The sequence below is a fragment of the Notamacropus eugenii genome, chromosome 1, assembly GCF_028372415.1.
Source record: "Notamacropus eugenii isolate mMacEug1 chromosome 1, mMacEug1.pri_v2, whole genome shotgun sequence".
Lineage (NCBI taxonomy): Eukaryota > Metazoa > Chordata > Mammalia > Diprotodontia > Macropodidae > Notamacropus > Notamacropus eugenii.
The window spans coordinates 363,804,332-363,831,616 of record NC_092872.1 but is presented as its reverse complement, the minus strand read 5'-3'; the positions used below and the strand labels follow the sequence as shown (position 1 = coordinate 363,831,616).

The following is a 27,285-nucleotide window of genomic DNA, read 5'->3' as shown; positions in this document are numbered from 1 at the left end:
TTGTTGATTATTTCTAGACTTGACAAAGTGACAGAGAAAATGTTAATGCAGATTAAACTTAAAAGCATGACATAGCGTTTAGGAGACCTGGTTATTAAAACATTTACCAGCACACCTCTGGTTCCAGTTGAACTAAAGTTGTTTGGGGTTTTTTTATGTGTATACATACATACATACAAACAAACATATATATATATTTAATACACACATATGTATATATGTGTGTGCATATGTATATATGTACAGGTATAAATATTTCATGAATATATCAAGTATTTCCCAGTAGATCTTTGAGGGCAAGGGCAGTACAAGGGGGGAAAAGTAGTGCTCTGCAAACAACAGAAGGTCAATAAAAGTCTGTCATCCAATTCATTCCAACAACTCTTTAAAATGTAGCTAGTGTGTTTAGAGCACCGTACTAGGCTATGAAAGTTTTCCTCTAGTCTGAATAAAGCATGGTCCCTGTTGTCATGTAATATATGTAACTCTAAGTTATATAAATCAAATCTGATGAAAAAGATAAAATTTTTTTAAAGTTTTCATACTTTTTCAATGAAAGTTTGTGTGTGTGTGTGTGTTCGTCCTTTGAGGCTGAAGAAGACCATGCCATCAGAGAAATAATGACATGACTTGCACTTGACTTTGTTTTAAGTGACAGAGGGCTGTGCAGGTCACCAGCCTCACTTCTCCTCCCAAGCCATCAGAATCCAGTGACCAGATATTCCTCAGGATGACTGAAGATGACCCAGGATGAGGCAACTGGGGTTAAGTGACTTGCCCAAGATCACACAGTTAGTGAGTGTCAAGTGTCTGAGGTGAAATCTGAACTCAGGTCGTCCTGACTCCTGCACTAGTGCTCTATCCATTGCACCATCTAGCTGCCCCCAATGAAAGCTTAAATGCTATGTAAATATTCAGCTCAGATATCCTACCTAAATCACTCCAATGTTCTTTTGAAATGCTTATTACATAGCATTAAAATAGGAACTGTATACTAAATTCTTCAAATAAATAGATTTCTTGTATTATTTCCAGCATAACAAAAAGTGGATGTAGAAATGTCAATGATTAAAACCAAGCATGAAGAGCAGTGAGAAGCTGCAGAGTTTCACTCTATTAGCCAAAAGGCCAAATGAGGGAGGGGAGAAGAGTAAGGAATGACACACAAAGTAGGAGACAGTATGGTTAAACCCAAGATAGTACCTCGTATTGCGCTGTTCAAAATATAAAATTAAAAGTGACAACACTGGTTATCCCCATATCAAAATAATGTAGTAACTTTATTCAATATAGAACTTTACAAAGCAGAATAACTTGTCTGTGTTTTTATGACAAAGCTAATAACATTTTGCTAAAGATTATCCAATTAATACCATTTTTCAACATTCTTTCAAATCCTAAGTAAATTTTAAGTGCAAATTTTTAATTTATCCATGAAAATTAATTTAAATTTTCCCTCCATTATTTTCTTTATGTGGTTGTATCTGATCTGCCTTCTAGGTAACTCAATTTTTTAATTTTTTTGCTTGTATTCTATGACCTAGAATTTCAGCACCATATAAAATGTTTTAGTAACAAGTAGCTGAATACCATATTAAACCTCTGTTCCTCAAGTAAAAAGAAAATTTAATATTTTAATAAATTTATTTCAGTTTACTTAATTGGCTTGGACCTGTGATTTCATTGGTATAAAAAACTCCCAAATGTTGTACAATCCAAAAATCTTACAGAAGGTTAAGTAACTTCCCAAGTATGTGACAAATGCCTACACCTGAATCAGTTTTTGCTGTGTCTGAGGACAGCTCTCTATCCACTCACTGCACTTTTCAAAGAAGCAATTATGCCATTTGTATAGTTAGACTACAAAAAGTCATTCATGGAATGCATTATTTACAGGCACAGTTGTCTACGAAACTGTAACAGGAGCTAATGCAGCAAAATGAAAAATCAATCAGTAAAAATAATTAGTAAAGGTATATATAAATTAGCATTTTGTTAGTAATGCAATATAAATCTGTGAGAGATGAATTTATCCAAAAGACAAACTGAAAATTCAGCAAGCTCTTTTAATCAATATTTAGTGTTATAAACTCCAGCAACCCTGCTAAGTGCCCTCTGGTGGCCTACAAGTTAAGACTAAACATTACAGATGCATTTCTCACTAAGACTGAAATTTTATTTTCCAACAAGCCTACAACCTCCTTATACTGAATTTTTGCTTGTTTGACTGTTTTTATTAAAGTTCACAAGATGAATAAATGAACTATTAAAAAAAAGACTGGAGAAAATATAATATATTTATTAGAACTATGGAGGGGAGATTTTTTGTATTAAATAGAAAAATATTAAGGAATATTAAAGACAATAAGATGTGATGGATATTATATTTTAATTTTTATACAACAAAAACAATCAAAAGAAAAACAAGCAATTTAAGATGACAAATGTGAGCAACAAGGAAATATAGAAAGACCTTTATGAATAATGCAAAATGGAAAAAAAAACAAACTGAATCACAGTAAGAGAATACAAACTATGACTATCTAAGAGAAAAAGTGGACAGAAGTAAAGAAATATAAAAGCAGGAATGATTAAAAAGTTATGTATGAACCTTTAAGGAATGAAATTCATTCACTGGCTGCACAGATGTTTTAATATCAAATTTACCAAAACCATTTAATTTTTAAAAGTTTACAAGATGAAAAACATTCTAAACTTGAAAACTAAGTTTCTAGTGGAGATTAGTAATTTCTGAATTCTGCTGGCAAAAATTATCTGGCTAAAAATGGTATTTATTTTACAGACAGTACAGAAACTCATGGTTAGAGATCACAAGCCATTTTTCATTCTGTCTTTAACAGTTAAGATTGTATATTAAACCAAATAACCATTTTGAGAAAAATGGAATGGTTTTTTTTTTCCCATTTCTTTTTTAAAAAGCCATTTGCCATTGAAAAAAGGTACTCTCTGAAAGAGAATCATGGACCAAAGAGGGAAAGTTCCTGGCTTCAGTGAAAACAATTACTTTTAAGTAGTGAGTAATGGACTGAAAATTACTGCAGTTCTACCAGCAAAGGAGAAATGCATAGACATAATTGAATAATAAAAGAGCATGCAGAAAGTCTCCAATGAAACTCATTTCTATTGGGCTCCTAAAAACTAGTTCTAGTGTTGCCTCAGTGTTATCACTGGACTGGATTCAAATGGTTATTTTCATTTAAAACGTAACTAAGAATTTAGTTCTCAGCAAATTTTCAAAATATTTATGGACATTTTGTCCACAGGGATTAGTCAATTAGCCAATCAAGTTTTCATTTAAACTTTTTTAAGAAAAAGCTTTATTCACAAGAATAGCCCCTAAATCTTTATATATTACTGGTATACCAGAAAATGTTAGTAACAGAGAAATACACAGCAAGCTATATAAAAATCAAATTATAATTCATTTATACAACCAAGAGGTTAATAAAAACTTACCATTTCATCTTTCTCCCATTTATCTGCGTTACTTTTGTCTTGATTTACTATGTAACCAGGAGGAAGCCAATTTACAGGGGGATCAAAAATTGACACTACCATGCGACTGGGCAGACCTTTCTTTTTCCCAAGGCGATAGAGATTACAGTTGCTGACCTTCAACAGAAATGTTCATAAAACACCAATACTCAGAAAAGTACAATAGACCTCAAATAAGGCAAAACTGTTCTTTACTTTTTTTTTTTTTTCCCGATTTTACTTTTTTCCAAATTCAGGTCAAGAATTGTCTATTAAAAACATCATATTTTCTTTTCTCTCATATTAACTTCTTCCATCTACATATTTCTCCACACCACCACTATCTTTTATTTATGCATTTTAAAAAATGAAATTATTCCCCAATATGTATCCTCTTCCCAATTCTCCACTGTAAGAAAATCCAATCAATAAAGAAATAGAGTTAGAAAGTATACACATCATTTCATATTGATAGGGTCCTGCCTGTCTAAAAAAAGGAGGGAGGAATTATTTCCTGTTCTTTTCTTGGACAAAGATCAGTCAATGCAACTAATCTGAAGCAGCCTTTTTGTTTTTCATTAATACTGTAGTCATTTTACATACTGTATTTGGAGTTTAATCTTCCCTTTGCATCAGTTCATATCAGTTTTCCCAAATTTTTCTGAATTCTTCATATTCATCATTTCTTTGTACTATTATCATATTCCATTAAATTGCTATACTTTAAATTAGTTTTCCATTCCCCAATCAATAATACTCAATTCCAGTATTTTCCTACTACAAAGAGCACTGCTATGCAAATCTGGCTATATTATGGGCCTTTTACTTTTGTAACTTACTTTCTAGAGATAGAGTGCAGGGGAAGGGAATTGGAGAGACAAAAAGTATGAACAGTTTAATAACTTTTCTTCCATAATTCCAAACTGTTTTTTTTTCAAAATTGCTGGTAACAGCTTCGACAATGTGCCTGTTTACCCCTATGCCTACTAAACTTCACTCTACCTTTTATTGTCTTTGATACCTCAGAAGCTGAAGTGAACATTAGAATTGTTTTAACTTTCACTTATTATTTCACAAATTATTAGGAGTAATAATTTATAAAATTCTTTTATACGGTTGTTGTCAGTTTTCAAACTTTTGAGAACTTTTTTACTCATATCCTTTGACCACCTATCTTTTGGAGAATAACTCGAATTTTTATCTCAGATGTTGGGTTTTACTCAAATGTATTTGAAGCAAAGACCTTCTTCCCCATTTAGGTTTTGTTCCTTATCTTAGGAGTACTGATTTTACTTATGCAAATGCTTTTAAATATTATATAACTGAAACTGTCTATTTTGTCTAAAAAAATCACCCCCTAGCTCTTCACTGGTTAAGCAATCTCTTATAGCAATTTGGAATAGTGTGGTTAAGAGTGACTAAAACATTCATTTGACTCAAAGATTCCACTATTAGGCATATACCCAAAGGAGGCAGATAACAAAAAGAAAGCCCTATGTACACCAAAGTACTTATTGTGTGTGTGTGTGCGTGTTTGTGTGTGGTAGCAAAGAACTGGAAACAAATGGATACCTATCCATTGGGGAATGGATAAACAAACTGTGGCACATAAAAAAATCATAAAATATTACTGTGGCATAATAAATAATGAATACTGAGAAGTATGGACAGACTTATATAAACAAATGCAAAATGGAGACACTAAAACACATACAATGACTATAATATAAATGTAAATAATAACAAAACAATTTCAACTAAATTCCATTAAATTGTAATAACTAAAGTTTGGCCCCAAAGAAGACGTATGACAACACATCGCCCCCAGCGTATTTGCCAAGATGGGAGACAAAGGGTGAGGAACATTTTGTATGTTAATAATGTTATGCCGACTAGTTTTGCTAAACTTCTTCCCTCCTTCATTTTTAAAAGTTTTCTATTAAAAGAGAAAATCTTTGAATGAGAATTGGGGGTGGGGGGAAAAGCTACGTTGGCAAATAAAGGTGACATAAAAAAATTATCAATAAACATTTTTAAAATTCTTTTCCTAGCCACAGATTTTCAAGGTACTTGGGTTACCTCTTTCCATTATTGTCTTTTAAAAATATATGGAGCATATGGAATCATTCTTTTATAACTTAGGTTTTATACACATTTAGAACTTATGGTGGTTTATGTAATATGCTGGTCTACACCTGTTTTCTGCCAAAACACTTTAAAGTTCTCCCATACATTCTTGTCAAATAACCTGTCTTCTTACTGGATTGTGTTTAATCACCTGAGAGTTTTGCTGGTTAAGGTCCACAGGTTTATTTTTCTATTGTTTAACTGGTAGCAGAGACACCTGATGATTATAATAAGGTTTATTACTATAATATATAATAATAATGCTATAGTCTTCATTTCTTCTTTCATTATTTCTCTTGAGTTTCTTAATTTTTTCTTACTCCAAATGAAGTTTTTAAATGTTAAGTTCTATAGGTAACTCCTTGATTTAATGCAGATAGCACTAAATCTGTAAATTAATTTAGTCAGCATTGTAATATTATATAGGCTCAACCCAGCAATGAACGGTGACTATATCTCTAATTCTTTAATTCTTCTTTTTCTATAAATAATATTCTATAGCGATATTTATCTAAGTCCGAAGTGTGTCTTGGTGGATTAATTTCCAGATATTTTATGCATTTTGTGGTCACTTTGAATGCAATTTCTCTTCTTTTCCTTCTATTTTTCATTAATACTGGATGGATATTTAATGCATTAACAGAACTTCCTTCACTACAAGCTTTCATTGATGTCTCACTGTGACACATTAGTGTTCTTAGAAGCTGTTTCAGGGGAACACAAATCTGACAGCTACTACCGGGCTAAAATGGCTTCAAAGTATAGCTCAGTCAGAAACTGTATGTCTGTTGTACAAGGACCAGATTAGTGAATTTAGGAAAACTCTTCACCAGAATGACCATAAAGTGACAAGTTTTTCCAGTCACAACACTAAAAACTAGCTACTAATTACAGAGGTGTTGTAATCTATTGACAGAAGTACTCCACTCTCATGAAACTACAGATCTTTGAAGTACTGAAGTAATATATTTTACCTGTACTTTTTTCTTGCATTATCCTTTAAAGTAATAGCAAAACATTAACAAAGTGATTTTCAATATTCACTAAGCACACAACTTGAATAGAAAATGGAAAATATTACAACATACAACTAACATTCTATGTACTTTAACCTGTTAGTATATGAATACTAAACTGAAAAGTAACTATTTTTCTACTTTTCCTGAACATGGAAAAATTAACAATATACTTATACAAAGACACTAGATTTTAAGAGTAAAATTTCCATACTCACAACTTAATGACCTAATGCTTTTGATGATCAGACTAGCAATTATTTAAAATAAATCCGTATTAGAAGTCAGTAATGTCATAATATACCCAATTATACATACAATGGAGTATCACAAATTCTTTACATAGAATGAAATTTAGTATTAAACAGTTAAAATTGAAGTTTCTTTAAAATTCAACCATAGATATAATATAGCTAACATCACATAAGGTGGGCAAACTTAAATAAGTCTCAACATTGAGATCAATGATATCATGGATCCATTTTAAATTTCTGTGCATTTTTTAGCATAGCTCAAGTATTACTCTTTAATCTTACAAAGCATATAAAAAGTATCTTTCAATTCCATAAAGAGAAAAAGGTAATATAGAAGAAAACCAACTTATTTATATTCACATGATAATTTTAATCCTCTTTGTTCTCTTTTTCTTACAATCTCTAAATTCTCCCTTTTCTTGTTAATATAGTTACCTAAGATGTCTGTATCCAGAATTGATGTACTTATTATTATCTGCAAGGAAATTGATGATTTCCTTGACCTGAGCTTTAGCTCACCACATTCTACCTGCCTGGAACAAATCTTTTTCCTTTCTTGCTAAATCCTACTTACTCTTCGAGAGTTATATCAAAGGTCATCTCCTTTGTAAAATCTTTCCTGATCACTCTCAGAAGTTCTCTCTCCCTCCTCTGAATTATAATAGTAATTAACTGTATAATTAGTAACTATCTGTATAATTCACTTGATAATTAGGAATATACAGCTTTATGCCATTTCTTACTCTGCAAATTAGTACCACTGCTTAAATATTTTACTGAAAATTAACTTCTCCCCTATTCATACCACATCTCTTTAATAAGACTGCATGCTCCCAAGGTCAAGGAAGGGTATGCTCCATTTCATATTCACACTCTACCTCTCTTTCCCTCAGGGCCTAGAACAGAGCTTTGTATATGTTTAGTCAACAATCAAAATGCTTCTTTGATGCTTCATTTGAATTCAAGCAGAGAGTAAAGCAGTGTCTCTAAGAAAATCAGAAGAAATTCAAAGAAACTTCTAAATTTCAAGGCTGAAAGAGAAGCTTCAAGTCAAGAGTTGTGCTGTTACTGCTTAGATCTTTGCTGGCCACTGGAGGGAGGAGGGAAATGCATACTGAAACCAAGTGATCTTGAGTAGATACTGCCAAGTGCACAAAACAATTAAATGATATTTCCAAAAATGATAATACATTTGGCAACACTAATTGAAACTGATACTATGCAAAAAGTGGAGTCTGATAATTATTTCTGAGGAATTTTTGAAAGTTTAAAGTATGTTACTGCTTACCTTTTTACTTCTCATGTAAGAAAGGCGGCCCTCATGAGCATCAGGGTAAGTGCAAAACAGATAGGTGGTGATTGCGTGCTTTAAAAAGGAGTCACCAAGCATTTCAAGTCGCTCTAAGTTAAATCCATCACTAGCATTAGAAAGGGTCAGAGCCTGAAGAATGAGTCCAGGATTTGGGCCAAGGGTTTTCGAGGAGTACCCACTGGAAGGGCTCTGCTCAGAATCAATTCTCCCTTTTGAAGTAATACAAGTTTCTGAAGTACTGGTGGTCACTGTCACTGCCTTTGTGGGGCATCCATCTGAGGTAGATTTGTTAGCATTTCCATCAAGGTATTTATTACTCAGCAGAGTACATTCATTGTTGGGTTTGGGCTGGTTCTCACTATTGTATAAATTCTGAATGGGATATGAGGTAGTTGGTTGTACAGGTATTTCCTGCCTGTAGTAATTGAGCTGATTTCCTTGGCAAAAGTCTCTATTGACTAAATCATAACTGCCATTGGCAAGATTTTTATTGTATGAAATACCATTAATTGCTGTGAGTTCTGTGGAAACTTCAATTTGGATCTTACTGGGTGACTCATTAAATAATGATCTGCAGGTCACAGACATCTGGTCATGATTTTCTAGAGAGGAGGTTCTATTAGTGCCTTGATGTGCAGCATTTTCAGGGACTACAATTGTGCTGTGCTTACAGTAATTTTCATTTTCAGCTAAAGAGGAGTTAGGAATTGAGATGAAAGATTTACTGTCAATAGATTTTTTCCATCCAAAGTCCAAGTTAGGATATCTGTAAAGACAATATGATTGTTGAAAAGCTATTATTCCAAAATATTAAATGCAAAACATAGCTGAAACATGCAAACATAAACTTGTACATTTTCTCTTTGCTTAAAAGAGAAACTTTCTTCTTATCCAGCTAGACCTCATTATAAGAAGACAACTTGCTAAAATCTACTATGCTATAACTTATAAGGGATTGAATCTAGTGCAAGTGGAGATGCTAAAGCATAGTAGAAAGAAGATTCACGGGCCTTGGAAGTCAGGAGGACCGAACCTGCATCATGGATCTGATATTTATTAGTTATTTAGCCTTGGGGAAAATCGGCCGAGCTCCCAAAGCTTCACATTGTTATGAAGAAAGCTAACTCTGAATCTTAACACACGACATAAATACGAGCTTTTATTACTTTGACATTTACACTAAAAATATTTCAGGTCCCTCTAATTATTTTGGTTCATCTTTATGCACTGAAAAATAAATACATAGGGCTTTCCCTAGATTGCAACTAAAAGTTAAGAGGGCACAGGGTAGCAAAAGGATGTAAGAGGAAAGAACTAAAGATTATGATATGGATTTTTTTTAAATGAAAGAAACCTTTGGAATGTCTAGAAATTAATGCCAGGTTTTCATTTCTGAATCTCCTATAAAATCTTTCCATCAATGATCAATAGTTAAATCTTCATGGGACTCTATCTTCCTTTATATAATGAAAAAAAGGATTTAAGTTACAAGCCAAGAATCTATTCCAAATAATGAAACATACTAATTTAAAAAAACTTTTTTAGAACAACTTATTAAAGGTATAAAAATATGGTTAGAAATTTCATTTATTCAATTCCTTTATAACTAGAATTTCAAACTAAGGAAGTAAAATTTTTTAAAATATTGCAAAGAATTTACCTGAAATCAGCAGGGAGTGATTTGACCCCTACACCAGCATCAATGGCTGTCTGGGCTCTTAGTTCCTCTGCTGTCAAAAGGCAGTGCAGGCGATAAAGTATGCTAGGGAGACAAACTGCTTTTCTCCATAAGGATGCAGGAATTGGATGAATTGCACAGAGCTCAGGAACCAATATCTTTGAACAGGGGGAAAGGTATTAATCAGGTAATTTCTAATGACTTTAAAAATTAGTCACTCTGATAATATAAAAAAATTATATCTAATCATATAATATTGATGTAAAAAGCAGTACCTGTTTATTTTGCAGACTTTCCCACTTGGCTTTCCTTTTTTCAGCACTACTTAGTGGAAGGGCTTTCCCCTTCTGATTCAAATGGCGAGGAGTCAATAGATTGAGTCTAAATTAAGAAATAAGACTTCTTTTACTATACCAAATAGTAAAAACCATCACAAATTTTAGCTGACAAAAAAATAAACATATACGTTATTCTCTCTAAAAATAAAGTTACTTGTGTAAATTGACTTTCATACATAGGTTTGAAGCTGGAAGGGACCTAAGAAACTACGAGTCCAACCCTCTCATTTTACAAGGTCACAAAGGTAGTGATAAGGTAGCATTGGGTGAGATTTAAGCCCAGTTCCTTTACAGCAAGTGGTCCCTGCAGCTTTCCCACATTTCAATGACTTCTTACCTTGAAGATGTATGGTCCACATCCAGCAGTGGCTGGTTTAGATTGGTCAAGTCAAGATTGTACTTTGTTTTATAATATTCTGCAAAAGTTTCATATTCAGGGGATGGGAATTTACTGAGTGGCGTAAGATCAGTATATACATCAGCAACATAAAATCGATGAGGCTGATCAAAATTCCGATACCTAAACAGAAAAGGTGGGAAGTTGGGGGATGAGGGTGGGGGTAAGACTAATTACTTTTAAGTACAGATTATCACAACTCATAGAAAATTAATTTAAAGGCTTATTAGTTTGAAGTAACAACTCTAAGGATGAAAAATTAGATGACAATTAAGAAAATTATAAATTTCTGATAATATATCTTAGATGGTTCACTTCGTAAAGACCCTAAAAACAAGATATACACCCAACTTTAAAAAAATTAAGGCCCAAGGCAGCTAGTTGGTACAGTAGCTAGAGGACCAGAGTTTAAATCCAGCTTTAGACAGAGATTAGCTGTGTGACCCCAAAGCAAGGCACTTAACCCCAATGCCTCCAAAAAAAAAAAATTAAGGACCCATATTATGTCTTTTACATGCCCGTTTTTTAAAACTTTGGCAATTCACACCTAAATCTTATTGTAAAGCCCCTTTAACTAACCCCATTTATTCCTATACTTTCCAAATTTACACTGTCTTAAAATGTCAGGAATAATAATAATTTTTAAAATTTCCAAATATCTTTATTTTGAGGTAGGTGAATGGAGTAATTACAGAAAAAAGAAACGTGGCCTCAAATACATAGACAACTATATCCTGACTGATTTCTAACTCTCCATTCATTTAACAAATATTAATTAAGTACCTATTATAGCTATAATGAAACAATATGATAAGTAACAGATGATTTGACAAGAAAAATGTTACAAATGAGGGACTGACTTAATAACATAACAGAATTTCATGGCATTATGGCAAAATTTGGCTAGAATGTAATATGACATTATTTCAACACTTGGTGAGGACACAAAATACATGATGTTCCACAGCAAGAAAAATTCATTTCTTTAAGCATTTGACTTTTTATCCCCCCTTATTATCATCATGATAAATACTTGTACTTTGGTAAAACATATACCTGTGCCTTTTAAGAATATTATTTCTACTTAGTTTCACCAAGGTGAACAGGGTAGAAAATTTCTAAAACTGAAAAAATTACACAGTAAATACTTTAAGTACAACCAATCTATCCAAAAAAGATACAAAAGTAAAAGTTGGTTTAGCTTGATTCTGGTTAATCTACAGGACAATGATAATAATCACAAGGCATAATAAAATACTGCAATGTTTTTCGAGTCACAGAAAGATTAAAATATACTCAATATTTTTGGTATTTTAATTCTTTGAAAACTGTAAAGTTGTTTGGTCTACCTAAATTACATGAGATTTGTTATTCCCTGAATGAGCTATATAACAGCTATATTTGCCACTCTCTCCTCAAAAAACCCCCACCCTATCACTGTAATTTACAATTTTTAATGGATTTTTCGTGGCAAATTCTTAGAAACTATACTTTTTCCATAGCAGGGATCTGAGGATGTGGGTGAATAGAAAGAGGGAAGCAAAGAAAACAGAAGTTCTACAGAAAGTAAACATTTAAATTTATCTCTGCTTTCTATATTGAGATCCTTCTACCATGAAATAATTGTTTGTAAACATAATTAAATAGATTAGAGGGAACAGGGTTCTTGGAAATAAAAATAATCACGTTTCTATATTCATTTTTCAAAAATCAGCATATAAATTTTTGTGCTCCTAAGTATATTCACACAAATATAGTGAAGCCATTTAAATGAGCAAAGATGAGATATACCTACCTTGGAATGATAACTGCATCCTGGTAATCTTCTAGTTTGAAAATAAAAGGTGATTCTTTTGTATACTGAGTACTGGGAATGCCTGTACGAGCTTCAGATTTTTCAATATCATCCATAAATTTAAAGTCAATGTCCAAAGTGCTGGAGTCATTAACTTAAGAGGAGGGATTAAAAAAAAAAATCTTTACTTTCTTAAAAATTAAAATGGCAAAGACAAGCAATTTGCAATTCTGCCACAAATTACCAGATTTGTCTAAGTTATGAATAGAAAAATAAATTTTTACATCCTAGATTTAAATTGCTTCAATACTTCAAGGACCTGTGATTTCACTGAGGAAGTCCATTTTTCACCAATGCACACTGTCATTCCTCTATGGCTTGGAAGACAATTTCTAAAAGTTGATACAGATGAAAAATTCATCATCTCCCTGTTACCCACCTAGCCATGGCCATCTTAGGCTGGTGCTCAGACCACAGAAATATTGTCCAACATTGGGTCCATAGTTATCTCTTACAATTAATTATCAAAAAGTGATTTTGTGGAATGCTGCATTGGATATTTCAAGTTGGAATTTCTGCTCTATCTTAAGACTGAAGCCTTACCAACATTAAGAGGTAGAACACAGTAGGCTGAATCAGCTTCTGTGGGTTTGAATTCTAGTGCAGGTTTTTCAAGCCGAAGAATATGTGAGAATATGTACTGGTGAAGTCTTGTGATCAGCTCAAGCATTTGTAAGGACAAAGTGAAACCAGATTTCTTCAACTCAATAGATATAGTAACCTCTCCAGAGCGTGTGTACACAGGAAAGTGAGGAATCTAAGCACCAACACAAAAAAGCCCCCAGCCAAAAGTTAATGATTGAATGGTGAATATAGTTACATCACCTATAAACACACAGAAAGTACAGATGTGAAATACTTAAGTAAAAGAGAAATATCACTTTTCAAACACTGAACTTAATTTCGGGTTAATAAAAGATGCCATATAAATCCCATCCATTCTCTGGAGAAGAATAAAGGGAGAGGAAGTAGAAGGTAATGTACAGAAGAGGCAACAGGAAATTGGTACCTGAGGTATAGGTTTGGCTGTCAGTATTCCAAAGCATCTTGTGGTATCTTCTGGAGGATAGAGCTTTCGTCTCCTAAAGTTAAGCTCATCAGGTAAAGGAGTAGTTAATACCATCCCAATGACATATAAGTAACAGGGCTGATCAGGCTTAGGATAACTATTCCTCAAACATTCTGGAATCTATAATTGGAGAGAGAAAAATCAAAATCACTAAAACAAGCCTCACTTAAAATAACCTCACTGACATTAAGTAATTTTTCTCAAATTACTTAAAAGCTACAAAGAAAAAAGCTTAAGAAATAAATACACAGCACAAAATCTATAACTAGTAATCAATCAATAAACACTTATTAAGCACCTACCATGTGTCAGGCACTATGCTAAGCACTGAGATTACAAAAAGAAGGAAAATACAGTCCCTGCCCACAAGGAGCTTACAATCTAATTTGTTAATGTAATGCTGAAACTTGTTTTTTACTGCATAAAATTTATGCATATAGTCTTTTAAAGAAGACACAATAAATTCTGTTATTAAAAAGTCAAAAAATTGAGTATTCAGAAAATTTGATATTTAGTTTAGATTGGTTTGCCTCAGTGGCCACTGAATCTACATCATACATGAAAGAAATCCCCACTATGACAAGTGGTCCTCTATTCTCTGCTAAAGATTTGCAAAGAGGAAGAACCTACCAACTCTTCAGAAAGGCCATACTACTGTGAAGAGCTCTAATTGTTATAAAATTTTTTTTGTGGCCTCAGGCCTAAATTTGCTCCTTTCCAACTTTCATCTATTACTCCTGGTTCTGTCCTCTAGGGTTAAACAGAACAAATCTATCTCTTCTCCAGATCTAAGCAATCCTTATGTGACATGGTTTCAATGCCCTCCACTTGACTGCTCTCCTCAGACACTTCTGAGCATAACAATGTCCAACTTAAACTTGGTGCCTAGAACTGAACACAATATTCCACAAGGTCTGAGGAAGGCAGAGTAAAATGGCACTATCAACAAGAGTACAAACTGACCAAAGTATTGAGACAAATAGTGTTACCGAATTTTGAAGGTGAAAATACGTGCAGCAAAAGCAAAGCAAAATAAAATCTCAGAGAGTAGGATGCAAATAGATAAGCAAATAGGTAAACAAATAGATAAGCAAATAGGTAAATTGGAAATTTTAACAAAATTTTAACAAAAATCCTATGAAGTTCTTTAGACCAGTGCTGCTATATCTAGACATCAGATCCCTGTCCCCAAAGACCACAAAGCAGTCCTCAAAAGAATTACACAGATCAGGTTAAACACAGTTCATACACGCAACTCAACCCCTGAAACTCTGATTGTAGGATTCCATATCTAGAGCTGGAAGGTAGATTATTTAGTTTAATTCTCTAATTTTATAGTCGAGGAAACAAGGCTCAGGAAGATTAAGAAACAAACCCAAGGTCATATCAGGTAATAAGCATCAAAGGCTCAATCTGCAGTCAGATCCTCCAACTCGAAAGCCACTTTTACTCAGTATCACTATCAGTGCTGCCCTAACTCTTCTTTGACATTTCAGCTCCTCAATATCAAACCCTCTCCTTATATTCCAAAAAATACATTTTACCTTGCCCAGTCCATTAACATCACACATCTGTTTACCACAGCTAAGTAGTAAGTAAAAGATGTTATTGTTACTCCAAAAATCACACCAAAGGTCAGAGGAATCTTGAAGATGGTTCCAAGAGTCCCCCTAACAGGGCTGATTATATAGAAATGTTTGAGAACTAAAGTCACAAAGTAGGAAGAAACTGGGATGTGGGTCCTACAAGAATGAATAAAAATGCAGGGTAATTCAAGTCCTCTGAATTTCTAATAAAGATGCCCTGGGAGGGGCAGAAAATGAAATCATGTATTCAAAGACAGTTACACAGTGAAAACCGATATACACACATTTATTTAACACACGATTTTTTTTTTTTTAATCAAGATGGCATACTATTCCTGCAGTTCCTCTCTAATTACACTCAGCTTTAACCTATAATACTGTTGTGGGAGTCACTAGTGTCATTATTCAATTGTTTAATGCCTATCTATTAAGAATAAGAGCAGTTTCAAAATCTCTTACACCAGAGGTGGGGAACCTGTGGCCTCAAGGCCACTCATGGCCCTCTAGGTGTTCAAGTGCAGCCCTCCAACTGAATCCAAACTTCACAGAACAAATCCCCTTATCAAAAGGATTTGTTCTGAAAACCTGGACTCAGTTAAAAGACTGCACCCAAGGACCTAAAAGGCCATAAGTGGCCTTGAGGCCATAGGTTTCCCACCTCTATCCTCCACCTATCAGTCCCCAAACCATAGATCACCATTTTCAAGATCCAAGAGACAATTCTATAAAATCTAGATTGCTGAAAAATATGTTAATTGTACAGCTTATCTTACTATATGATTTTAAAAATATAAGTACTCATCTGTCTGAAATGACTCAGCAGATACATTTGATATTACTAATACTGTCAAAGCCTATTTACCTAGTATCAAAACAAAGACAGACCTAAAAAAGTTAGCTGTTAATTACTGGTATAAAGCCTCCCACTAGGCCTGGGCAAGTGCACTGAATATAAGTTGGACTCAAAACAAAAGAATTTTTCCCTACCCAATAAATCAACCAAGTACTGATTTATTGTCTACTTAATATGTACCCAAGAGCACAGTACTGTAGAAGAAAGAGGACTGACTCTGGAATCAAAAGACTCGCCAAAGTTCAAATCCTGCCTCTGATATTATCTGTGTGTGACCTTCTGCAAATCACTAAGCCTCCATGGACTGCAGTACTCTAACCTGTAAAAGGAAGGGTTTGCATTAGAGGATCTTTGAACTTCATTCCAGCTCAGATTGTACCTATGTACCTAGTCTTTGTGAAAGACACAAAAGCACAAAATATAATCACTGCCCTCAAAGAATCTGTACTCAAGACACAACAAATACATGTGTAACAGGAATACAAGATAACAATAAAGTGTGTTGTTAAAGTGCGTGGCATAGAACACAATGAACATACAGATGTTCAGGAGGAGGACAGGCAACAAGACAAGTCGACAAGCATTTATTAAGCACTGGCTTGTGGGTCATTGTTCTAAATGTTGGGAACATGCAAAAAAAAAAGAAAGAGAGAGTTTAAAAAAAGTCCCTACTCTCAAGGAGCTCAGAGTCTAACTCAGAGACAAAATGCAAATAACTAGGCATACACAAGGTATAATAGGATAAACTGGATAATCAAAAGAGGGAATGTACTAGCATTAAGGGGTATCAGGAGGGGCTTGTTGCAGAAAGTGGGATTTCAGATGGGACATGAAGGAAGCCAGGGAAACCCAGGAGGCAGAGATGAAGGAGGAGAGAATTCCAGGCATGGGAGACAGGAAGTAAAAATGCCTGGTGCAGGGAGATAAGAGTGTCTTGTTCTAGGAACAGCAAGGAGGCCAGTGTTACTGGATTGCAGAGTACAAGGAGAAAAGTAAAGTATAAGATGACTGGAAAAGTAGGAGGAGGCCAAATTATGGATAGCTTTGAATGCCAAGAAGATTTAATATCTGATTCTGGATATAAAAGGGAGTCATTGGAGTTTACTGAAATGAGGGGAGAGGGAAAAAAAAGGGAGGAAAGAATCACCCTTTAGGAAGATCATTTTGATAGCTGAGTGGAAGACGGCCTCAGATGGGGAGAGAATGGAGGCAAGGAGGTCAACCAGCAGACATTCCTCCCCAAACTCCCCCTCCCCCTTACTGGCTCCTCCCAGAACCTCCACATTTCAAGAAGGCCTGAGGCAACTATGTCTTCATTCCTCTCCAGGCTGCACCACCGACTCATCTCTACAGGACTTCCTCTACCCTCCACTTTCTTTCAACTCCTTTTTATGTACTTATTTTGTCTTCCAGTGCAAGGGCTGGTGGCTGTCTTTCTGTTTATATTTGTGTTCTCAGAACTTGGCACAGTGTCTGGCACACAATAAGTGCTTAACAAATGCTTACTGACTCAATTTTACTTGATTTCCTGTGTGAAATGTGAAGCTTTACTCCTCTGAATGGTCAAGCATCTCATTAAAGATACCCTGGTTGTCCCTCCTGCCTGGAATATATTCTTTTCTAACTACTTCTTGTCATCCTCAGATTTCATCACGGCTCAGTTCAAATCCCACTTGCTTTAAAATCTTTCCAAGTCCCTGCCAGTTGCCAGTGCTTTTTCTATTCTCAAATTACTTTGTATTTATTTATCTGTTAATATAGATGAAAATATAAACTTCTCAAGAAAATATAAACTCCCTGAGAACAGGGATAAATTTTTTCATTTTTATGTCTATTTCCAGTGTCCAGCATAACAGTGAGTGATTAATAAATGTTTGTTGAATTGAATTGCTATATTGTTGGGCCTGGTGCATTATCACATATAAACAGAAACAATTATAGAACCTGGTCGTGTACAGGGGGTATCTCTTCCATTTGGGTGGCACAGCTGGGTTGCACAGTGGATAGAGTGCCTGGCCTGGAGTCAGAAAGACTCTTCCTGAGTTCAAATAATAATCATCGAGTGATAATTTCTATGAATCATGGGACAACACAATTTCCAAAATATAAAAACTATGAATAACCAAAAGAGTGGGCTGGGTAGATCCTTTGTGTGACTGAGGGAATGCCAAAGATAAGAATAACTTAGGATGAGCAGTTATTCAAGCTTACAATCTTTAACTACTGTAGAAACTGCTTACACTCATGTTCTACACTGAAGTAAGAAGAGTAACTAAACATTGTAAAGTATTCATTTCCTCATACTCTGTAATCCAGGGACACTGGCTTTTTTACTGTTTCTCAAACAAAATACTCCATCTCCCCATTCTAAGCATTTTCTCTGGCTCTCTCTCATGCCTGGAACTCTCTCTCTTCTCATCTCTCCCTTCTGGATTCCTTCAAATCAGCTCAAATTCTAGCTTGTAAAGAAAGCCCTTTTGATCTCCTCAAATGTTATTGCCTTATCTCTATTGATTATCTCCAATTTAACCTGTATATAATTTGTTTGTACATAATTTTTTGCCTATTGTCTCCCTCATTGAGCTCTGTGGGGGCAAGGAGTTTTGTTTTTCGAGGTTTTTTGTATCTCTAGCATTTAGCACTGTGCCCACATAACAGGTGCTTAATAAATGTTTATTGTGTGAATAACTTTATATACATTATGTTATCTTATGTGGTCCTCACAACAACCTTGTACATAGCTAAGAATAAATATTACTTCATTTTATAGATGACTAGGCAGGACATCTAGATCAAAGAATAACACGAACAAAGGAACAGAGCTAGGAAGGACAATAATTCATTGCTTGTCTCAGGGATAGAGAGGAGACTGGCTGAAGCAGAAGGAAGGTGCTGGGCAATAGTGGAATGTAATCAAGGGGAAGGTATGGATCTTACTGCCACTTACACTGGTATATGGCTTTGTGCAAATCATTTCAAATCTCAGAACCCATTCTCTCACCTTTAAAATGGGGATAATACTCCTATAGGATACATCACAAAGAAAGCCATTTACAAACATTAAATGCATTACACAAATGGAAGTTATTATCATACAAATGTGAATTATCATCAGAACAGGCTTACACTACTGAAAGTGAAACAAAGGGATTTAGATTTGATATTGTAGGAAATAAGGTCCCAAAAGATGCTATATCTTTATCCAGTTATAATCAATACTAACTGCTTTGGGGTAACACTGCCTTCGTTTTGTGGAGCCTGGTCGACCTGGAACGCTGGTTTCTTCTTCATCATGCAAATCAAGCTCTTCCTCATATTTAACAGTCTCTTTTCCAACCGGCATCAAATGATCATCTAGTTCACCTTTTCATTAACAAAAAAAGAAAAGAAAATTAGCATAAATAACCTAAACCTCACTTCTCTAATAGTTAAAATTGTACTCTATAAGTAAAGTACATTTTGTACTTTTGCTGAGTACATTTACTAGTGAGACTCTAGAAGAACTTAACATGAATTCATCATTATCAATTACATTTTTGAACAAAGGATCCTAGATTCAGAACTGGAAGGGACCTTAGAGGTCAAAGAATCCAACTCCGTATTTTACAGAAAATGAAACTGAGGCATAGAAATGTCAATTGACTCGCCCATGATCAAAGAGCTAACAAATGTCTGAGGTGGAATTTGAACAAGAAACATTACCTTATTCCCATAAAAATTGCAAATGCTAACATTAAATTTTGCTTTTCACAAGCGGGTGGCTGTCACAACAAATTTTCCACAGCTATCTAAAGGAGAAACATCATCTGGCTGGATCATGGCAATGACAATAAGTGAGATGTCTGGAATACATTTATAATTATGCTATTCCTAAAATGATACAAATCGATGACACAAAACAGTCAGACTATCCCTATATTATTTTAAGTCGTTTTTTAAGGATACTAACTAATATACACCATCAACAGTAATAACATCCCTACAAATTTGAGTCCCTATAAATATTCAATATTTCAATCCAAAGGGGTTTATTCATGCACTTTCTGTGTTGATGCTGCCTTTCACATATCCTTACCAATTTTGTGCAGTTTTTCACAGCAAATGAGAGCTACAACTCTTTCAGCCAGTCTTGCACAACTCATTGGTGGACCCTGAAAATAATGAGACCTTTAATTTGTACATGAGTATCACTAAGTTTTCAACTCCATTAATTTAAAAATAGGCAATATATGTTTCATCTGAAAACATTTTTTAAAGTTTCATTTATCTGACATTAAAAATTCTGTATTTTAAGAAATACTGGAAGGTCTCCATTTAAGAGAAGATGCATATTTATAAATTTTTATGGAAGAACAAAAGGAAGTTATCATTATTACAGTTTAAATTATGATTCAATTAATTAATTTTAATAAAATTAAAATAGCTTCTATACACAGTGAGAAGAAAATCTTCGTTCCAACCAAAAATTATAAGTATAACAGAATCACTTATGTAGCTATAGGTCTTTTTTGAATATATGTAACTATAATACAAATCATTAGTGATGATACCTAATTTTTAATGTGGAATAGGGAATAGGCTTTCTCTTTGCTATTCTAGATAGCAAGTTTAGGTAGGAGCAATAGGTAAAAGCTAGGCAGATTTCAGCACAGTACAAATAACCATTTATTTTAAATTTATATTTGATTTTATGTCATAAATTTAACCATAAACAAACATGAACATTTCAGGATACAAAAAAAAGGACTGTATATAAAATCATGAACTTCCACTATAGAGCTCATTAGAAAATACATTAAAGCAAATTATCACTCATAAAAGAGGCAAGAATAAACTTATTCAATGTAGGAGAAAAGGAGGAAATGAGAGGGAAAAAGTGAAGCTTAATCTCTTCACATTTGCCTAAAGGAGGGAATAACATGCTCACTCAATTTGGTATGAAAATATATATTACACTACAGGAAAGTAGCGGAGAAGGGGACAAGGAGGGTCAGGGGGATGACAGAAAAGAGGGCAAATGGGAGAAGGGAGTAATTAGAAGTAAACACTGTTGGGGAGGGACAAAGTCAAAAGAGAGAACAGAAGCAACAGGGGGCAGGATAGGATGGAGGGAAATATAGTTAGCCTTACACAAAATGACTATTATGGAAGTCTTTTGCAAAACTACACCTATGTAGCCTGTATTGAATTGTTTGCCTTCTCAGTGGGGATGGGTGGGGAGGGAGGAAGGGAGAGAAGTTGGAACTCAAAGTTTTAGGAACGAAAGTTGAGAAACGTTTTTGCGTACAACTGGGAAATAAGAAATACAGGTAATGGGGTACAGAAACCTATCTTACCCTACAACAAAAGAGAGAAGATGGGGATAAGGGGAGAGAGGAGTGTGATAGAAAGGAGGGCACACTGAGGGAAGGGGTAATCAGAATGCAAGGCATTATGGGGTGGAGGAGAGGAGAAATGGGGAGAAAATCTGGAACTCAAAATTTTATCAAAATGAATGTTGAAAACTAAAAATAAATAAATAAACGTTTAAAAAAAGAAATAGCAATAATAAAATTTTAAAAAATACATTAAACAACACAACTGTGACAAGGTTACCTTCTCTGCGTCCCTTCTATGTGATGTGTATGTGCTGTGGTATGATACTACTACTTTTCTGCATCTCTATCTCTACCTACTGCTGTGGCCTTGCCCCAACAGATGCCTACCCTTAAAACAAACTGGTATAACTGAACAAAAAAGTATTAAACTGGCCAGTTCTGAAAATGTGCATGTCATTCAGCACTCTAGTTCATCATCATTCTGCCAAGAACTGAATAGTATTCATCACTCATCTTCTGAAGTCACAATTGGTCACTGCATTTAAAAAAAAATCAGAGCTATTCAACAACTAAATGTGGTGTTTCAGAAACACAAATATTCAAGCAGAAGGTGGATGTACTTGTCAGAAATACTGAAGAAGGGTCCTCTGAAATGGTTAGGAAGTAGACTAAATGATCCACAAGAGGCTTTCCAACTGTAAAATTATACAAATGATATAAAAATAATTCTTAGCTATTTCTGCTCCTCTTCCACAAGGATGTTTTTATGTGCATGGTGTCCTAATTTTTACTTACACTCCTACAAACCACATTAGCTATCTTAAAAGTACAAGATTTAATCACAGAACAAAATAACTGGAAGGATGAGGGAAAAGAAAAAAATGAAATATAACTTGTATGGCTTCCTCTATAATAGAAATTGCAATAAAAAGAAATAATACTGTACGGATTCTACACACAAAGGCATTCCTAACTTTTCCATACTTACAACAATGGCAGCTCGGAGAGGTGAGTTAATTGGCAGATAAAGAGTTGAATAAAATGTACCATCTGGCAATTCTCGGGTTTTACATTTAGGAGCTAGATGAGTAAACGGATCACTTGGTAATCTTGCACAGTATCTATGAAGAAAAAAGAAATTTAAAGTTGGGAAATAGCTAGGTAGAACAATAATGGTGTTTCTTTTCATTACCTTGAAAATGAATTTGACTTGCAACTATAAAAAATACTGAAGGGAGTGTGATTTTTAATTCCTGTATACAGGATTATATCCGGGTTTTATTTTAATATAATGATTCTGCTATAAACTTGAATAGGAACACATCATACCACAAAAGCTAGGTATGTATACTGAAACCTTTTTCTAGCCAAAATGAGAAAACTACTTGCTCAGACCAAAATAAATTAATACCATCTCAAAAATACAAATTGGCATAAAAATCTGGTGTCACTGCTTTGAAAAAATATGATTTCACCTGATATTTATACACTTTAAAAAGGAATTACTATGGATCAAGGACAATAAAATATAAACAAGCAGACACATGTATCCATTAATCCAGAGTTGCCAATGAATGCTTATACATTAACTCATCTTTTTTTCAAACTTCCTGACCAGAATCTTAGATTTTGTTTAAAATGTATTTTTTGCACATATAATGGTTTGGCTTGGTAGAAATAGCTGACAGGTATTTGCAAAAGTACATCACTCATCTGGAATAGGATATTTCAGTATGATTTAGGAGAATCTAAAACGATATTGCTCACTTTTCAAAATACAAATCCTGTGATAGCGATAGGTTTTTAGTCTTAAAATAAACACAAATGATTTAGTACCATACCTATTGATGTGTCCAATGGCTGTATTAATTGTGACTCTTGGACTTCCATCATCTGGCCTCAAAACATACGGAGGGAAAATGTCATCATCATCCACAATAGGTTCAGTTTCAGTCTCACCAGTATCAACTGACTTTGAACATTTGTTTCTTAAGATCTGTACGTTTTAAAACGAAGAAGTTCTGATGAGAATAAATCCTCTTTAGGTCAGTTCTCTCTGCCTTTATACATGCTAATCTTTAACAGGAATTCATTTCTTTATTCACCACCCTTTCTCACTTCAAAACCCTAAACTTACACCTCCAAAAAGGCTTCCCCAATCACTCCGACGTCATATTCCCTCAACATAGAAGTACAAAGTCTCCACTATATCTGCATTTGTATTCCTCTATAAATGTTCATATGTTTTTAAATAAATGCAATTGCTGAACTTTTCCCATTATGTTACAGGTTTATCAAAGATTGTCTCCTAGGAAGCAAAGGGGCTGGAATCAGAGGGCCTGGGTTTAAGCCCTGATTCTGTCACTTATCAGCTGCGTAATCTTAGGCAAATCATTTGATCTGAGGCTGTTCCCTCATCAGTCACGTAAGGATGAGAACAGCAGTACTACCTACTTTACTGAGTCTCACAGAACTATGAGAAATTGGAAGAAATCTTAGAGATCTAGTCTGGAAGATCTTAACCTGAGGTCCATTAACTTGTTTTAGTTGTTTTTTTGATAACTACATTTGAATACATTTCCCTTAAAATACATCAAAGTATTTTGTTTTACACATTTAAAAATATTATCTGGGAAGAGAAACATAGGCTTTACCAGATTGTCAAAAGTGTCAATGACACAAAAAAGATTACTCCAAGCCTTTCATTTAACAAATGAGAAAACCTACTCAAAAATGTGGGAGAAGCAGGATTGAAAGCCAGGTATGGTGCTCCTTCTACCAAACCACTTTCCTTTCTTTGTTGTAAGGTGCAAAATAAGATAAAGCCCATGAAGAGGTATGTAAACATTAAATTGCTAAATAAATGTCAGTTACTACTATTCAATTTATCACACACTCCTACACTAATGCAATCCATACCCAGTGAACCCTTTAAGATAACTCAAAACTTCACCTTTCCCAGGAAGCCATTCTCAGTCAAAACACAATTTCAATTAAATCACCCACTTATTCTCGTTGATTTCAGAACCTCCAGTTTACACTATTACTGTGCCATACCTCTTATGCTATTTCAAGGAACTTGAAATCCATTCTAATGTGTAAGACTTAGGTCTTCATCATAATAAAAGGTTTGTATCCTCTATACCTTGGTTATGCTCTGTAACTGCTGACTACAATGCTCAACATGTCATCATATTCAACAGAAGCTTATCACTATACACTGAGTTCTCTAGAAGTGCTGCTGATGAATACTGCATTATTTATGAAAACCTACCTTTTCAATAGCTTTGTACGTTTTAAGATCTTCTTCAAAACTCTTGATTTTGTCTGAATCAGCTAACATGATATAATTAGAGATGGGAGCCCTTGCTCTTCCCTTGGACTGTACATAAGATCGGTATTCCATTGGCAAATCAAAACGAACCACCAAGTTGCATTTTGGTATATCAACACCTTCCTCTACAATACTGGTTGCAATCAGTAGGTTGGTCTCATGTGCCCTAAATTTCCTAAGTACCTGTAAAACAGAAAAAAGTCCCAAGATAGAAATAGTTCTTAAACTGCCCAACCATCAATATAATAGAAGTCAGAACAAGAATAGGTAGTTAAAACAATTAAAAATCAGTGAGCAAATTGATGCCATTATTTCTATACATGTGATGTACTGAGTATTCAGACAACAGGCTAAAAACATTAACAGCACAGTAAAGGAAAGAAAAGCAATCTAAACACACTAAGTACCTTCCAAATGAATACCTTAATGTGGACATAAAATCCAAGCATTTAGTTGGGCTGCAGTAACATAAGTCTATCCAATTAAGTGACTAAATGCACCATAAAACTCTTGAAGCACTGCTAATATAACAACCTTCCTAATTTCTTATACAAATAGTTTTTCAAATATATTAATCTCAATATTCTAAACCTGTTAAATCATTCACAATTATATACCACAGGCACTTGTTTATTTTATTTTTTGGAGGCTCATCAGTAACTAGCAATTGTGATCAGCAATGACAGGAGTGTTCTAAGCAAAAACATTCATTCCATTTTTGTATAAAATTTTCTAATATACCAAGTTTAACAGTTCCATTTTTTCTCTTTACTGGAAAAGTTAAATATTGAGCCAAGTTTCAAAAAGGTGAAACAATAGGATTGGTACTGAACGGTGCTATAAAAGTTTCATCTGTAAAAATGATTCCATAATTATACCACTTTAAGTTCTTTAATTGAAAACAAACTTATAAACCTGAAAATATTTTATTGTTTTTCCAACCAGAGTATTTTACCTCTAGTTTAAGTTTCTTTACAAGGATATAACTGAAACTTGGGCATTAAAGATGGTAATAAGAATCAAGTCTGAAAATTCTGTAAATGTAAAGTCTCTTTTAAAAAGCACTCAGAGAGGTGCAAATGTTTTTTGAGTTAATCAAATAAATTCAACGTGGTATAACTTGCTACAAAAGTCTTCAGCTATAGTTTATTATCCTAAACAAGAACTAAGAAGTTCATTTTTTTCTCTGAAACTGAAGTTGAAATCTTCATCAACCCTCTAAAGAAAAATGAAATTACTGATGATAAGTCTTTTTGGGACAATTTTTCAAGTTCAGAGTCTGATTCAATATGGAGCTATTAAATGATAAAAATGTCTTTTGTGTAAATAAACTGTATTTCAAACAAATGCTAAAGATCTGAATAAAATTTCTAAAGACAGAGCTTGCTTGTCTGTGTAAACCCTATGTTAGCTACTAAAAAATGATTTTTTTGTTTAAATTACCTCTTCCTGTTTTCTGAATTCCACTTCCATCTGTTTGTTACGAGGCTGATTCTTTCCAATGCCATGCCCAGTTATAAAATTGCTGCTAATATAAGCCAGCTCTGGGTCTTGCTTACCAGCTTCCTTTATCAACCTAAAAAAATTATACATTAATTGGAAAGTTAAACATATGTGAGGGTTTTTAAAGAAAACTTTCTACTTGTAAGGTCCACATGAAAAATATAAATTAGTGTCAATCCCCAGCCCCTCTCAACATACATTAGATGGTCTTGGTATTCTGTACCTTCTCTTCCTAACTGCTTTGTTTGTTAAAAAGAGGTTTATAGAGACATCAGTGGGGCTAATTTCTCCATGAAATGTTGGAAAATAACTTATGTAACCCTATGGTGGACAGTTTTACATAGTGAAGAAAATGCCATTTATACAATAGGAAGCTGGCATACTGATGCTAAAGAATTTTCATTCATTCAATAATTTTTTTCAAATATTTATTCAGTTTTAGTTTTCAACATTCACTTTTATAAGATTTTGAATTATAAATTTTCTCCCTCTTTCCCCTCTTCCTTCCCCAAGATGGCATACAACCTAATATAGGCCATACATGTAAAATCATATTAAACATATTTCTACATTAGTCATCAAGAAAAATTTATTAAGTGGTTATTATGTACTGTGTTAGATGCTGAGGAATAACAAACAGCGCCTACCCTCCAAGGGCTTACGTTCCATTGGGGAAATAACATACATACACATACAAAGTAATTTCAAAAAGAAATGAGAGCTCATAAGATCCGGGAAAGATCAGGAAAGACTTCATATAAAGTGGGGGCTCTGAGATGGTTCTCTGAAATAAGCTATAAGGATTTCACGTGGTAACAATGAATGGGGAGAACAATGCAGGTATGAGGAAACGACAACTTAAAAGCAAGAGATGGAATGCAAACTACAGAGAACAACCAGCAGGCCACCTGGATTATAACAAAGTATATAAAATGGAAGTAATGTGAAATGACTAAAGAAGTAGGTTTTGAACTAAATGGCAGAAATCTTTAAATAAGACAAGTTTTCATTTATCCTAGAGATAATATGGAACCACTGAAAATATCCATGTAGGAGGGTGACATTTTAGTAAGAATTATAACACCTATAGGCTCAAATGTTTAGGTTGTAAGGGGTTACAAGAAAACATTAAGACCTGAAGGACGTTCAG

At 34.1% G+C, this 27,285-nt stretch overlaps 1 protein-coding gene across 1 annotated transcript in view; it reads right to left on the bottom strand.

Annotated features, from left to right (window-relative positions):
- The window catches only part of DICER1 (dicer 1, ribonuclease III), a 72,244-nt gene that overhangs the window by 28,673 nt on the left and 16,286 nt on the right, over nt 1-27,285 (bottom strand). Inside the window, 14 exon segments of the mRNA XM_072630324.1 lie at nt 3,478-3,633; nt 8,181-8,970; nt 9,865-10,040; nt 10,158-10,263; nt 10,558-10,740; nt 12,413-12,566; nt 13,016-13,229; nt 13,482-13,661; nt 19,204-19,343; nt 20,056-20,131; nt 22,287-22,419; nt 23,140-23,294; nt 24,573-24,815; nt 26,076-26,208. Coding sequence (XP_072486425.1) covers nt 3,478-3,633; nt 8,181-8,970; nt 9,865-10,040; nt 10,158-10,263; nt 10,558-10,740; nt 12,413-12,566; nt 13,016-13,229; nt 13,482-13,661; nt 19,204-19,343; nt 20,056-20,131; nt 22,287-22,419; nt 23,140-23,294; nt 24,573-24,815; nt 26,076-26,208 — 2,839 coding nt within the window.